At 39.0% G+C, this 16877-nt stretch overlaps 1 protein-coding gene across 4 annotated transcripts in view; it reads left to right on the plus strand.

The window, feature by feature from the left end:
• Window positions 1-16877, plus strand: part of ELOVL6 (ELOVL fatty acid elongase 6) — a 449693-nt gene that overhangs the window by 399041 nt on the left and 33775 nt on the right. For all 4 annotated transcript variants that reach the window (XM_047751675.1, XM_047751676.1, XM_047751677.1 and 1 more), the window contains one exon: window positions 709-840. In XM_047751675.1, coding sequence (XP_047607631.1) covers window positions 709-840 — 132 coding nt within the window. The remainder of the gene's footprint in view (window positions 1-708; window positions 841-16877) is intronic.

The raw sequence follows: 16877 nt of genomic DNA on the forward strand, positions 1-16877 counted from the left end.
AACTTCCAGATGCCATAGGTGTGGCCCTAAAAAAGCAAAAAAAAAAAAAAAAATCTAAATTTTTCAACAAACTCTGAAAAATAAAATTAATCCGTTCAGGGAAAAAGTTTCTTTTTGTACCTTAATGCTATGTGGTTGAAATGCTTAGAGTTATAGAGTCCCCAAAGGAAGCACATCTCTCCTGCCATGAGTTGATTAATCTGGATGACCTAATTTGTCAGGGGAGGACCCACAGACACCCTGCTGCCTAATGGACTAAACCTTCTCTCTCTAATGCAGAGGGCACATCCCAAAGAATGTGTTTTCGGGGGAGTTCCCGTCGTGGCTCTGTGGTTAACGAATCCGACTAGGAACGATGAGGTTGCAGGTTCGATCCCTGGCTTTGCTCAGTGGGTTAAGGACCTGGCGTTGCCATGAGCTGTGGTGTAGGTCGCAGACGTGGCTCGGATCCCGCGTTGCTGTGGCTCTGGCGTAGGCCGGTGGCTACAGCTCCGATTAGACCCCTAGCCTGGGAAACTCCATATGCCGTGGAGTGGCTCAAGAAATGGCAACAAGACAACAACAACAAAAAGAATATATTTTCGGTGCTTACAAAGAGGAGGGTAGGATAAAGGTTGCTGAATGATGAATAAATGTAAGTTTCTAATGAATAAAAACAAATTGCTTAAAGATCTTTCTTTCATAGGATTTTGGGTTCTTTGTTCATAGGAAGAAATCTTTCCTGGTTTCTGCTCTGTATGCTGCCTTTATCTTTGGCGGTCGGCATGTCATGAACAAGCGTGCGAAGTTTGAACTGAGGAAGCCATTAGTGCTGTGGTCTCTGAGCCTTGCAGTGTTCAGGTGAGTTTTTGTTTTGTTTTCCCCACTTTCCAAAGAAAATCCATTCATTCTATCAGACTTGGCTAAAAGAAGCAGCAATTGAACATTTTTATCTTAAATCTCATAGTTTTTATTTTTAAGGACATAAACCCATGTCCAGAGGGAAAGCCTTCTTGCAACCAAACTTGCCATATTATAGTCAGGCTCTTATCTTGGGAGCTTTCAGGCCATTTCCGCTTTCGTCTAAACTGTTCATGCAGTAATTCAATTTATGTCTTAGGACCGGAGGCAGTGCATCGATTCCGTTATTTCTGTCGTATAAACATAGATGAAGGGCTAAATGGAAATCTACAGCAGGAAACTGTGGACGTCTGTGGGAGAGGAGGGTTCACGTGTGACCTTACTGACTAGAACTTAATCGAAAATGGCTTTGGGGGCATGTGACCTGACACTGGACACACGTCTGTGCCGGTGTCACCAGACCAGAGAACGCTTTTATTCCGCATTCCCCAAAGCATCCTTCACCCCCATGGCCTGAACTGACTCACAGGCATAGGCTTATGCAGCCAAGTCTTTTGCATTGGGTAAAATCCATCACAGAGGCTGTTAGGACTGGTCTCTCCAGAGACATCTGCCAGCCAACATCCAAACACACTCCTGGAAGCTTGAAGGAACACTCCTGGTTTTGTAATACTTGGTAATCTGGCAATCATAAAGCTAATTACCACAGAGCTGGTGTCCAAACAGGTGCCAGAATTTACCTACAGCTCTAACAAAGGCACCTGCTCTATTTGTGTTTGGCTTGTCAGGACTGCAAGGTGATCAGTAGCCTTGGGGGGAAAGATGTAGATATGCTACAGGATAAAAACCTGTCTGTTTTAATATTTAGGAGTATTTCTTTTTATTTTTTTCATATTGCATATTAACTGTTTTACCACTAAGGAGAAATGGGTGGTAGCATGAAAAGCCTCACCAGTCACTTAAGGCTTATGAAAAATTTCAATCAGGAAGAGGATTTTCCCAAATTCTAATGATCTGTACATTTGCATTATGTTGGCTCCTGGTGTCTGAGACACTCCTTCGCTTGTTCCGACTGCATGTGCTCTTTATTTTGGTGCATTTTGTAAGACAACTGCATTCGAGATACCCCTGGTTTGGATCTCTCTCTAAAGACTCCTTCCATTTCAATATTCTCTAATACAAAGCAGTGTTTTCACTTCTATCGATGTCGAAGGTTCCCAGAGGATGCCTCACCTGGAGTACTTTGACATTTGAGGGGGAAAAAGTTATCTTTAGCCTAATGATGCCCTCCATCAATTCACAGATTTTTCAGCATCCCCTGAGCCTTTATCTAAGATTAAGTAGTCTTTTTCAAAACCTGATCACAGTATCATTCTCTCACCTACACTAGTAATAATTCTTTATTGTTAAATGTTCCAATTTCCCCGGTTGTCTCATAAATAATTTTTTGGACAATTTAGTTTGAAGAATTTTGGTCCGATAGGTGCATGCATTTCCATTGGATGATTTCCTTTACCTTAGAGGTTTCTTCCTTCCTCTCTGAGTCCCTCTCCCCACTCCATCCTTTGGAGCTGCCAGATCATTTGCCTTTTAGAGCTCCCCCCAGGTGGGATTTTGCCAAGTGTGCGCTTATGTCCCCTTGTTTTCCTTGTTAGCTGATAGTTGGATCTAGAAGTTCTATTATATTTAGGTTTTATATTTGACAGGACTTATTATAAGTTATTGTACGTTTTTATAAGAAGTTGTAGTAAAGGCAGGATAAATGCTTGATTCTTTGGTCATATTTAGCAGTGTCAAAAAAATAATTTCATTACTTAGCATGTGAATAATAATGGGTTTTTAAAAGTTATTATAAACTCACAGACTTAAACGTTTTGTGTGCTGATGATTTTGAGATGAATTTGAATTTGATGTGTTGTAGTCCACTGCTGTATATTTTACGCTGAATTACCCCATGTTTGGACAGTGGGAGTTTCTCTTTTTTTTTGTCTTTTCTAGGGCCACACCTGCAGCATATGGAGGTTCCCAGGCTAGGGGTCTAATCAGAGCCGTAGCCGCCGGCCTATGCCACAGCCCCTGCAACGCAGGATCTGAGCTTACATCTGCGACCTATACCACCACTCATGGCAACGCCAGATCCTTAATCCACTGAGCGAGGCCGGGGATCGAACCTGCAACCTCATGGTTCCTAGTCAGATTCATTAACCACTGAGTCACGACAGGAACTCCATATTTTATGCTGAATTATCCCATGTTTGGACAATGGGAGTTTCTTCAAGCTGGCTCCCGAATCCTCTCTCACGTGCACTTGAGAGAGGGAGAGGCTGTGTATGTTTGGGGGAGAGTGTGTGGATGACAAGCTCTTCCAGGCCAAGATGTTACATATTCCTTGTCCAGAGCTGGAATTGACCATTTCTTGAAGGATCCTACATTCCTTTGGGGAAGAGAGAGAGTATTTAGAAATGACTCTTAAGTTCTAGGGGTGGTCGCTGTTGCTAAGTGAGTTCTTATGTTCAAGCCTTTCAGAAGGCAGAAATAGAAAATTCTTTTTCAAAAGAGATGTATCCAGAGTTAGCACTGATACTTCCAGTTCATATTTAACTGGAGAGTTTTTACTTAACTGATTGCTCCTCCTCCTATGCCAAAATCCAAGCTCCCAGTGTCAGCCAGTAATTACTCCTTTAATCATCCCACGATACATATGCAGTTGTCGGCAACACTACCATATCTTTTTTAGATTAAGCGCTTGTTTTATCTTCCATTTCCTTAATTCTATGAGTTACTTTATTTTCTTCAGTCATGTTTAAGGAGTCCAAGCATGAACAGTCTACTAGGGTCTTGTAAAAATTGATCATAATGTTCTAATCAGTTATTTGGAGAATACCAATAATGGAATTCTAGCTATAGTAACCAAACGTGGTTCCATGTTAGGAAGAATATATTGAAGTTTCTCTATGCTTAAAGGATTCTGATCGACAGTGCATTGAATGAAAAAGGCTAAATACAGAATGGTATTTTTATTTAATGTTTAAATTTTATTCCTAGACATAAAACATATCATTCGTTAATATATTCCATTATTTGTAAAAAGTATCTAAAAAGATACTCGATTCTTATGTCTGTGAAAAGGCAGAGGAGACATGCTTTTATTTATTTATTTATTTATTTATTTATTTATTTATTTAGTCTTTTTAGGGCTGCATCTGCGGCATATGGAAGTTCCCAGGCTAGGGGTCGAATTAGAGCTACAACTGCAGGCATACACTGCAGCCACAGCAATGCAGGATCTGAGCTGTGTCTGTGACCTACACCACATCTCACGGCAACGCTGGATCCTTAACCCACTGAGCAAGGCCAGGGATCAAACCTACATCCTCCTGGATCCTGGTCGGATTTGTTTCTGCTGCACCACAATGGGAACTCTGAGACATACTTTTATCAAATGCCTTTTATTTACTAGAAAATAAAACAATTTCAGTGCTTGTAGAGCTTGGTTCTAGTGGACTGGCAATTTCGAGGTAAAAAGGATTTAACTTTTTGCTGTGATGCTTTTCCTTACTTAAAACAAATGACACAATATAATCTTGATGGCTCAATCCTGGATATTGGGTGTTTATTATTCTTTGTTCTTTTCTGCATTTAAAAACATTTTCTAAAATATACACACATGCATGTACAATCTTGTACATAGCCTAGAGAATCTCAAGTGATAGTTGCTGTTTATTTTAGAATCCAAAAAGCTTATGAATGAAGTTGATATAAAGCATCAAAAATGGAGTCCCCAATGTTAAGGGACCCAATGTTGTCTCTAAGGATATGGGTTTGATCCCTGGCCTCACTTAGTGGGTCAAGGATTTTGCTTTGCCACAAGCTGCAGTGTAGTTCGCAGATGTGGCTTAGATCTGGTCTTGCCATGGCCGGGGTATAGGCCACAGCTGCAGCTCCAATTCGACCCCTAGACTGAGAACTTTCATTATGCCACAGGTGCAACCCTAAAAAGAGAATAGTTAATAAAATAATTAAGGCATCAAAAATAAGCTCTTCCAACAACCAGATGTTTTGATGGGTATTAATAAAAATTCTCTGAGTTCCTGTTGTGGCTCAGCAGAAACGAATCTGACTAGCATCCATGAGGACGCAGGTTCAATCCCTGGCCTTATGCAGTGGGTTAAGGCTCTAGTGTTGCCATGAGATGTGGTGTAGTTCGCAGACGTGGCCCAGATCCGCTGTGGTGTAGGCCAGCAGCTACAGCTCCAATTCAACCCCTAGCCTGGGAACCTCCATATGCTATGGGTACAGCCCTAAAAAAAACCCCGAAAGATAATAAATAAATATATAAATAAATAAAAATTCTCCTCCCTTGATCATGTAAGGTAACTTCATTTTTACAAGGTTATGTTTTTGCAGCAAATTGTGAACGGCTCTTCCCTTATTATAATTCACAAATTTGGATATATAGGTTCCTTAAGCAAAAAGAAAAATCCTCTCTTACTGGTCTACTTCAGAAAGAGGCAGGGGGGTTGTATAATTACCTGAAGAATGTTTTCCTTCTTTCTCTTTACCTTTGGATGTTGACTCAGTATGAGAGAGAGCAAGCTTCATATAGGCTGAGTACAATGTCATATATGAAGAGCTGTCATAAGGTTTCAGGAGCAGTTAGCATATGATCCAAGTGAGGTTTGCCCCAGGCCCGCCATGGATTGGCTTCATGGGAGAGTGGTTTCTCTAGAGTTTTCTTGACAATTTCTCCCTGTTAGCCGCAGGCCCTGCCCTCCCCTTCTCGATGTAAGTCATCAGCTTCTGGTGTCAATTAGTGTTTATGGATATGATTGTGATATAGCAGCCTGCTTCCAACTTACATCCTACCCAACTCAGGGATAAAACATTTCCTTATTTGGTAACTCCAGGTGGCATTTGGGCCTAGATGCTTTATTTTTGTGTGTGTGGGGTGTGTGTGAGTACATTTCATTTTTCTTATACTATTTTATTTTTTAGATTCCATATATAAGTGATATCACACAGTATTTGTCTTTCTCTGTCAGTTAGCATACTACCCTCCAGGTCCATCCATGTTGCTGCAAATGGCAAAATTTCATTTTTTTTTTAATGGCTGAGTAGCATTCCATTGTGTGTGTGTATGCACACTATGTCTTCCTTATCTATTCACCTGTTGATGGACACTTAGGTTGCTTCCATATCTCGGCTATTGTACAGAGTGCTGCAATGAACATTGGAGTGTGTGCAAGTTTTCAAATTAGCAATGCCGGTTTTCTTCAGATATAAACCCAGGAGTGGACTTGCTGGATCATGCAAGAGTTCTAGTTTTAGTTGTTTGAGGAAGCTCCATACTGTTTCTCACTGGCTGCATCAATTTACATGCCCACCAACAGTGTAGGAGGGAGTCCCCTCTTTCTACCTCCTCACCAACATTTGTTGTTTATGTCCTTTTGATGATAGCCATTCACTTCACACCTGTCAGAATGGCCCTAGATGTTTGAATATTTCGTTAGGAGAGAAATACTGAGAAAAATTCCAGTAATTTGAATCACTAGATCCTTCAGATGAGATTGTTGCTCATGGCAAATGGGGCATCAAACCCTTCGAGGTGCCCACTGCCCATTCATCCCAGACCTGCTGCATCTTCACTCATGTTCCTATGGCATCTCAGCTGGGTTTTTCAATTGATTTGTAAAGAACTTCCTCTGTATTGATTTAATAACTTCAAATCCTTGTAGACTGGGTGCATATGTGCACACTTCTGATTCAGGCTGCCTCTATCGGTTATCTGGCAGTATTTCCTTCTCATTGGCAGCATAAGGAACTCTTCTTCTAGGTCTCTGACCCAGAACAGGTCAAAGCAGGATGTCTAGTCAGTTCTCACTAGAATAAGCTAATTACTTTGTGCTGCATATTTATAGATGCCAGTATTGCCCCTGCTGCAAATTTGCTTACTCCTGTTTCCTGGTGATTCACTCTGGCCTCTGTTGTTTTATGTTTTATTTGCACAAAGCCAGATAGCCTCACTTTGCAGTCTGACTTTTTGCCTTATCATTAACCAAGCAATTTTTGCCTGCTGAAGCCACATTTTCGTTTCCTGGCCATATTTTTATTTTGTCGCTGAATTTCATCTTTGGCTTAAATATAAGCTATATTCAAGATTAACAGAAAATTACTCTTTTTCTTTCTTTGGCAAGAGTTCCATGAATAAAGGGCTTATGGATAGCACAGGGCACATTCAGAAAAAAATATTTAACAGTGTAGAGCAGCAGGTGAATGATATTTCATCAAATCTACTCATGGTTTTAGACACATACCCATCAGTATTTAATAGTGGAAGGATTATTGGCAAGTACCTTATTTTTAAAGAGACTATATGAAAAAACCAACTGAAACTCTTCAGTTGAGAAAAATGTTACATTTTAAAAACCCATATTGAAGGAGTTAAGTACGTCATTGACCTGTAAAATGATGAAACATTGAAAGTGACAAATTTCAGAACTTTTTTTTTTTTTTTTGGTTTTTTCAGGGTCGCACCCGTGGCATATGGATGTTCCCAGGCCAGGGGTTGAATTGGAGCCGTAGCTTCCGCCCTGTGCCATAGCCACAGGATCCAAACCATGTCTGTGACCTACACCACAGCTCACAGCAACGCCAGATCCTTTTAACCCACTGAGCGAGGCCAGGGATCGAACCTGCATCCTCATGGATGCCAGTCAGATTCATTTCACCTGAGCTACTACGGGAACTCCAGAACTTAATTAATTTATTTTATTTTATTTTTTTTCAGAACTTAATTTATACTCAAGCACCTTGTAGCTAGTATTTTGATATATGGTTGCCAGAAGTGGTCCTTTTTAACCCACAGAGAACAGTATTACACACTGATTTTAGTGGTATTAATGATATAAAGGCAATGATACATAAGTTATAAATGTCATGGGGGAAAAACCCCTATCTTAACAATAACAGGTTATAAATTTCACATTTAAAATGTAGCAACCACCAAAAGGGCAAAAGTAACAAAGCAAAGGATACTTCTGGAAAGCATATGCTGAGTAGTCAAAAGCAAGCTGACAAATATTTGTGGTAATGTGATACTGTGTAGAAAAATTTTAATAACCCATAAATTAACACATTGTTTATTAACATATGTGTAGTAAAAGCATAAAAACAATGTTTATAAAGTTCAGGCTAGTGGGGTTCCCATTGTGGCTCAGCGGATTAAGAACCTGACTAGTATCCATAGGATGCAGGTTCGATCCCTGGCCTTGCCTCAGTGGGTTGAGGATCCAGCATTGGCACGAGCTGTGGTGTAGGTCTCAGACACGGCTTAGATCTGGTGTGGCTGTGGTGTAGACCGGCAGCTGCAGCTCTGATTCTCTGCTGTTCCCAGGCTACGGAACTTCCATACGCCACACGTGCAGCCCTAGAAAGAAAAGGAAAAAAGAAAGAAAGAAACTGGAATGCCTTCCTACCTTTTCTGCAAAATGAATTCCCTCAAGTCTCAGGCCATATGTCATCTACTCTACACCAGAGAGTTATTGCTCCAATTCAACCCCTAGCCTGAGAACACCCATATGCCACAGATGCGGCCCTGAAAAGAAGAAAAAAAAAAAAGTTGAGGCTAGTGATAATCTCTGTTTCTGAGGAGGCAGGAAGAGTGATTGGATCTGGGGGTGAAGGGTGGGGGGGCAAGGAGGTGTCTACTCTTTTTGTATGGTTTTATATCTTTACAAAAAAGTCAAACAAGAAAACTAACTGTTTGATAAGTATGGATGGCAGTTTTTTAAGTTGAAAAGCAAATAGTGAAAAATCAATTTTTCAAAAGAAAGCTAACAATTGTAGTCATTCTATGAGAGACTGGCAAAAGTACATTAAATCAAGTTTATATATCAAAATACAAACTTCGTGCCCAATTATCTAAACACAACACCTCAGTACTGGCAGATTTATAGTTAGAATTAAGCGTGGTTTTTCGTTTTCTATTTTCTGACAGTGACCCTAAGGTGGTATGTATGGCTGGAAGAATGATTTGGGAACCTTTCTCTCAGCCATCTGTTGTAACACTAATTGATCACTTGACTCCTTTTGAAAAACCGAGAACAATAATAAAAAGAAATGGTACCTCTCCATCCTTTAAAGTGAGATGGAACCTATGAACTGGAATCCCTACTTCGTGGTTTGCCCTGGGCAACCTTTGTTCTGTGGGCATTGTCTCAGTGAAATTATTATCCTTTTTTCTTTTGGGGGCTGCACTTGGGACATATGGATGTTCCCAGGCTAGGGGTCGAATCAGAGTTACAGCTGCCCGCCTACACCACAGCCACAGCAACACTGGATTCCCGAGCCACTGAGCAAGGCCAGGGATCAAAACCGTGTCCTCATGGATACTAGTCAGATTTGTTTCCACAGCACCACAAGGGGAACTTTTGGGTGAAATTATTAATAGCTCCCCCTTTCACTCTTGAAATTGGCTCACTTTGAATGATAAATGATATGTTTATTTATAACCTTTTGAGGAATTGTGTTGGCTTAATAAGACAGAAAAAGGGGACATTCCAACTATCATTTGCCAAATTGCCCCAACAAATCTTTATTTTCAGTATTGATCTCTTCTCTGAAAATACTCTCCTGTCTAGCACTTTCAAACATTTGGCATAGCCTCACTCAAATTTAAAATATTCACATCAGGGAGTTCCCATTGTGGCTCAGCGAATTAATAACCCAACTAGTATCCATAGGGATGCAGGTTCAATCCCTGGCCTTGCTCAGTGGGTTAAGGATCCAGTGTTGGTGTGGACTGTGGTGTAGGTTGCAGATGCAGCTCAGATTCTGAGTTGTTGTGGTGTAGGCCAGCACCTGCAGCTCTGATTCAATCCCTTCCATATGCTACAGGTGCAGCCCTAAAAAGCAAATAAATAAATAAATAAATCACACCAGGTTCCTTTTTAAATTTATTTGTTTTATTGAGGTGAGGTTGATTTGCAATATTGTGGCAATTTCTGCTATACAACAAAGTGATTTAGTTATACATAAGCACATCTATTCATTTTCAGATTCTTTTCCCACATAGATTATCACAGAATTTGGGGCCGAGTTCCCTGTGCTATATATAGCAGATCCCAGTTGGCCAGCCATTCCATATACCATGGTGTGCATATGCCAGTCCCAAACCCCCAATCCATCCCCTACCCCTACCTGTCCCCTTTGGTCACCATACAAAACCATTTTTGTTTTCAAAATCTACAGATCTGTTTCTGTTCTTCAAATAAGTTCATTTGTATTCTTTAAGATTCCACATACAAGTGATATCATATAATGTTTGTCTTTGTCTGATTTAATTTCAGTTAGTATGATAATCTCTGGGTCCATCCATGTTGCTGCAAATGGCATTATTTCACTTTTTACGGCCAAGTAATAGTCCATTGTATAAATATACCACATCTTCTTGATCCATTCCTCTGTGGATTGACATTTAGGTTGTGTCCATGTCTTGACTATTATTGTAAATAGTGCTGCAGTGAACATTGGGGTCCATGTATCTTTTCACATTATGGTTTTCTCCAAATATATGGCCAGGAGTGGGATTGCTAAATCATATAGTAGTTCTATTTTTAGTTTTTTGAGGAACCTCCATACTGTTCGTAGTGGTTGTGCATATTTACATTCCCACAGTGTAGGAGGTTTCCCTTTTTTTCTGCACCCTCTTCAGCATTTATTGTTTGTAGATTTTTTTGATGATGGCCATTCTCATCTGTGTGAGGTAATACCTCATTGTAGTTTGGATTTGCATTTCTCAATAATTAGTGATATTGAACATCTTTTCATATGATTTTTGGCCACCTGTCGATCTTCTTTTGATAAATATATATTTAGATCTTTTGCTCATTTTTTGATTGAGTTTGGCTTTGTGTTTTTTACATAGAGCTGCATGTATATTTGTATATTTTGGAGATTAAGCCCTTGTCGGTTGCACCATTTACAGGATATTTTCTCCTGTGTGTTGTCTCTGGGGTTTTTTTGTTGGTTGGTTCGTTTGATGATTTCCTTTGCTGGGCAAAAAGCTTTTGAGTTTAATTAGGTCCCATTGGTTTATTTTTGTTTTTACTGTCATTCTAGAAGGTGGATCAAACAAGAAGTTGCTGGGATTTTTGGTCAAAGAGCATTCTGCCTATGTTTTCCTCTAGGAGTTTTATGGTATCTGGCATTACATTTAGGTCTTTAATCCCTTTTGAATTTATATGAATATCTTTCCTCCACTGAATATTCTTGCCTTCTTTGTCATAGATTAGTTGACCATAGGTGCTTGGGTTTATTTCTGGGCTTTCTATCTTGTTCCACTGATGTATATTTGTGTTTTTGTGCCAGTTTTGATGACTGTAGCTTTGTAGTATAGTCCGAAGACCCAGAGCCCGATTGCTCAAGTTCTGTTTTTCTTAGGATTGCCTTGGCTTTTCGGGGTCTTTTGTGTTTCCATACACATTTAAAATATTTTTGTTCAAGTTCTATGAAAAATGTCATTGATACTTTGACAGAGACTGAATTGAATCTGTAGAGGTTTGGGGTAGTATGGTCAGTTTGATGATATCGATTCTTACGGTCCAAGAGCATGATATATCTTTCCATCTGTTTGTGTCACCTTTGATTTCTTTCAAAAGTATCTTAAAGTTTTCAGATCATAGGTCTTTTTCCTCCTTAGGTAGTTTTATTCCTGTTTTTTTTTTTTTTTTTTTTTTGATGCCATGGTAAATGGGATTGTTTCCTTAATTTCTATTTCTGATCTTTTGTTTGTGTATAGAAATGCAAGACATTTCTGTGTATTAATTTTGTATCCTGCAACTTTACTGAATTCATTGATGAACTCAAGTAGCTTTCTGATAGCATCTTGGGATTTTCCATGTAGGGTATCATATTATCTGTATAAGGCAAAAGTTTTACTACTTCTTTTCCAATTTCGATTTCTTTTATTTCTTTTTCTTCTCTGATTGCCATGACCAGGACTTCCAAAACTATGTTAAATAAACGTGCTGAGAGTAGACATCCTTGTCTTGTTCCTGATCTTAGGACAAATTCTTGTAGCTTTTCACGATTGAGAATGATGTTAGCTATGGGTTTGTCTTCTATGGCCTTTATCATTATTGAGGTAAGTTTCCTATCTGCCCACTTTCTGGAGGGTTTTTTTTTTTTTAAATCATGAATGGATGTTGGGTTTTGTCAGAAGTTTTTCCTGTATCTATTGAGATGATCATATGGTTTTTATTCTTCAATTTGTTAATGTGGTGTATCACACTGATTGATTTATGAGTGTTGAAAAGTCCTTGTATACCTGGGATAAATCCCGCTTGATCATGGTATATGATCCTTCTAATGTATTGTTGGATTAGGTTTGCTAGTATTTTGTTGAGGCTGTTTGCATCTATATTCAATAGTGGTATTGGCCTATAGTTTTCTTTTTTTTGGTGGCATCTTTGTCTGGTCGTAGTATCGGGGTGATGGTGCCCTCATAGAATGAGCTTGGGAATGTTCCTTCCTCTGAAAATTTTTGAAACAGTTTCAGAAGGGTAGTTTCAAACTCTTCTAGAAATGTTTGATAGAATTTGTCTGTGCAGCCATCAGGTCCTGGACTTTTGTTTGTTGGAAGTCTCTAAATCACACTTTCAATTTCAGTACTTGGATTGGTCTGTTCACCTTTTCTATTTCTTCCTGGTTTAGTTTTGGAGGATTGTACCTCTTAAAGAATTTGTCCATTTCTTCAAGATAGTCTATTTTATTAGCGTATAGTTGCTTGTAGAAGCCTCTTATGATCTTTTGGATTTCTCTGATGTCTGTTGTAACATGATTTGAGCCCTCCCTTTTTTTCTTGATGAGTCTGGCTAAGGGCTTATCAATTTTGTTGATCTTTTCAAAGAACCAACTGTTAGTTTCATTGATCTTTTCTATTCTTCATCTCTATTTCATCATTTCTGCTGATCTCTGATTTCTTTCCTTCTACTAACTTTGGGTTTGTGTGGTGTTCTTTCTCTGGTTGCTTTAGGTGTAAGGTAGGTTGATTATTTGAGATTTTTCTGGTTTCCTGAAGTAAGCTTTATTGTTAAATTTCCCTCTTAGAACTGCTTTTGCTGCATCCCATAGGTTTTTGGATCATTGTGTTTTCATTTGTCTCTATGTATTGTTTGATTTTTTTAAGTGATCCATTGGTTGTTTAGTAGCATGTTGTTTAATCTCCATGTATTTGTACTTTTTGCAGTTTTTTTTTTTTTTTGGTAGTTCATTTTCTAGTCTTATAAGTATATTTTTGTTGGACAAGATGCTTGATAGGATTTCAATTTTTTTTTATTTTATTGAGGCTTGATTTGTGGCCCAGAACGTGATCTATCCCAGAAAATGTTCCTTGTGTGCTTGAGAAGAACGTGTATTCTGCTACTTTTTTTTTTTTTCTTGTCTTTTCCAGGGCCGCTTCCCATGCCATATGGAGGTTCCCAGGCTAGGGATCTAATTGGAGCTGTAGACACCGGCCTACACCAGAGCCACAGCAACAAAGGATCTGAGCCGCATCTGCGACCTACACCATGGCAACGACAGATCCTTAACCCACTGAGCAAGGGCAGGGATCAAACCCACAACCTTATGGTTCTTAGTCGGATTCATTACACCATGATGGGAACTCCATATTCTGCTACTTTTGGATGGCATGTTCTATAAATATTAAGTCCATCTGGTCGAATATGTCATTTAAGGCCTGTATTTCCTTATTGATTTTTCTGTCCAGATGATCTGTCCACTGCTGTAAGTGGAATATTAAAGTCCCCCACTATTATTGTGTTTGTTGATTGCTCCTTTTAAGGCTGTTAGCAGTTACCTTACATATTGAGGTGTTCCTATGTTGGGTGCATATGTATTTATAATTATTACATCATCTTCTTGGATTGATTCTTTTATCATTATGTAATGTCCTCCTTTGTCTCTTGTAACCATCTTTATTTTTAAGTCTATTTTGTCTCCTTTGATTTCTATTTGCATAGGATATCTTTTTCCATCCTATCACTTTCAGTCTTTGTGTGGCCCTAGAACTGAAGTGAGTCTATATGGGTCATGTTTTTGTATCTATCCATCCAGTCTGTCTTTTGGTGAGCATTTAATCCATTTACATTTCAGGTAATTATTGATATGTGTGTTCTTATTGCCATTTTACTATTTGTTTTTGTTGTTTTTTTTTCTTCCTTTCCTCTTTTGTTTCCTTGTAGTTTGATGTGGGTTCATTACCGTGAAGCCACAACAGGAACTCCCACTTGTACAGTTTCTGAATTCATGAATTAAAAACTCAGACTTGGCCACTTCTCCAGTCACATGTAATTGATGTTTTTATTTATTTCACTTGTTCACCCTTTATATTTCTTATATCACTTGCCACACAGACCACAGTCCAGACTTTGTTTGGTATCATCAGTCTTCACCTGTGAAAGTACAGATGGGTTTCAGAAGCTCTGGGATTGACGCCCTGGAGTTTGAGGAATCTTCCAGAGGCCTGCAATACACTACATAGTGCGAGCTTTGTTACTCTCTGGCTTCTCCTCCTCTCAGGCCAGAGTGGCCTCTGTGCTACTTCTCAGGGGTGCTCCTAAGCCAGCTGCCTCAGAGCTGTCATACTTGCTGTTCCCTCTGTCTAGAACATCCGTTGCCTAATATTCTCACAAGGCCTTGTCCCCTAGCCTCCTTCTGACCTATGCTCAACTTTCACCTTCCTCCCTCCCTATCTAAAATCATAATAATTCCCACCCTCATCCTTATTACCCTTGCCTGACTCATTTTTCTCCTTGACGCATAATACCTTCTAGCTTACTGTATGTGTTAACTAATCTTGTCCATTCTCTCCTTCTCTTCTGAGTTCCATGAGGGCAGGGATTTTTGTTTGATATATGTGTGTGTGTGTGTGTGTGTGTGTGTGTGTGTGTGTGTGTGTATTTTGTTGTTGTTGTGTCTCTAGTGTCCAAGTAGGTGTTTAGTAAATATTTAGCTATTTGGCTTTTTAAAAATTAAAAAAGGGAGATGAAGACAGACTTGTAAACAGTTATTAGTTAAGTCTCGTCGCCTTTTTTGGAAAGTCTTTTTTCCAAAGGGGGAAAATAGGACATTTTTTTTCTGCTTTTCCCTTGAATCCAGGAACTACCTGGATTTTCAAATAGTTCCAAGAAAATAATAGATTAACAAAATGCATGATACATTGTTTTTTTTAAAAAAAAAAATTTAAATGTCCATTATGAGAGAGAGTTCCAAACTGCTCTGAAAGGGGCTTACTGAGGAAATCCAGGAGAACAAACATCACCCTGCTCTGCAGGTGGCACTTTGGGCTCTAGCCAGCATGGGCATGTTCACCTCCTTACCTGGAGATGGCACAGACCTGCAGTTGATTCTGCTGCTCCAGATTTACCTATTTCCTTCCACATTAAGAAAGAAAAATCCACTGATGGTATAATGATCTAGTCTAAATAGGAGAAAAGTGCACAGTGTGTTATAAATGTAGTAAGTTTTGAGAGCACCCAGATTGTCCCCAGTGAGATCCATGAAGGGAGCTGCAGGTTGTGTAAGTCCAGGTAGCAGTGGCCTCTCCTGCTCCTAGAACTGCAGTCTCCTTGACAATCTTTGCTTCTTTACAATTGGAAATGCTATGCAGCAGGCATTTGTTTTATTAAACATAATTTTTTTCTAGTTGTAAGAGTGAGAATTCTCTGTTCCTAAAACAGAAAACCACAGAAAAGCACAAACACAAAACCTTTCACGTCACTAAAAACAGATATCTACTATTAATACTTTAGTGAGTGTCCTTTCAATAACGTTGAGCTTTTGAGATTCTTTCATCATTTTAATTCTCCATAATCCAATTAATAGATTTGAATTTGGACAAAAATAGGATTTCAGTAATATGTGTCATAGGTGCTGCGACAACTTGGAAACAGCTGACATGGAAGGCATTTTTAAATGGTTTTGCTGAAAGGAATTGGTATTTAAATAGCTGGAATACTATACGTTTCTGAAACTTACTAGAGAAATAACATGAGCATTCTCAAAGAGATTACGTGGTAATTTAGAATGTAAGTATAATAACTCCTGAAGCATTCGTTAAGGATTATTTTGAGTTCAGGCTGAATTAAGGACTACTTTGCTTACAACCTGTCCATATTACCTCACAAATCCATAAAGGAGCCTTCTTGTTTAGCAGGGGTTTTTTTAAAAAAAAAAGAAAAAAAAAAACCTGTAAGACTTTGGGGAAAAAAAAATGAAGCCTTAAAAAAAAATCTTCAGCTCTAACTTTTTATAAAATTGTCCAGTTGCATACATTACATTAGATGATGGGACATCCATTATTAATAAGATGAAATAACCACGGTAACCACAATTGCAGATTGGCTGAAGAAAATGTGATAACATGGAAAAGTACAAGACGTTTATTCTGGAGAGGCCCGTTGGCAAGCACAGAATTAACTAAAATACTGAGAGAGAAAACTTCCTTCCTCTCATAGTCTGTATGTCCTCAAAGCTTGGACATGAGAGAAAAGGTGTGATATTGGGGTTCAGTGAAGAAACATCAGTAATTCACTTAGGATTAGTTACCACTTGCCAGTAGATCATTGGAAATAGGACACGACTATTGCAGTCTAACCTCAGTCTTGAAAGTATGGGCAGTTCTTCCATGAAAAGCATCCATTTTTATTCTCTATATGTCCACCAAGAACTCCAAATAGTAACTGCTCACCTATTTTTGATGATACTGTGAAATCGACAGGCTGCCTACCTCCCACTTGATTTTCCATGTGAAAGAGGGCCACCAAATTCTTCCCCTGTAACCCGCAATTCTTTTAGCCAGTGCTTCCAATAGCTGGATTACTTTAATCAATAGCTGGTTCTCCTTGGAACTCATATCCAACTGTGTTTTTTTTTTTTAAAAAGTTGTGAGCGAAATTTGTGGGTGCTGTTGGCTGCCTTCTTCTTATCACTTAAGACTAAATTGTCCTGTGCGGTGAAGGCCGAGGTACCAAACA

The sequence above is a fragment of the Phacochoerus africanus genome, chromosome 10, assembly GCF_016906955.1.
Source record: "Phacochoerus africanus isolate WHEZ1 chromosome 10, ROS_Pafr_v1, whole genome shotgun sequence".
NCBI classification, from domain to species: domain Eukaryota; kingdom Metazoa; phylum Chordata; class Mammalia; order Artiodactyla; family Suidae; genus Phacochoerus; species Phacochoerus africanus.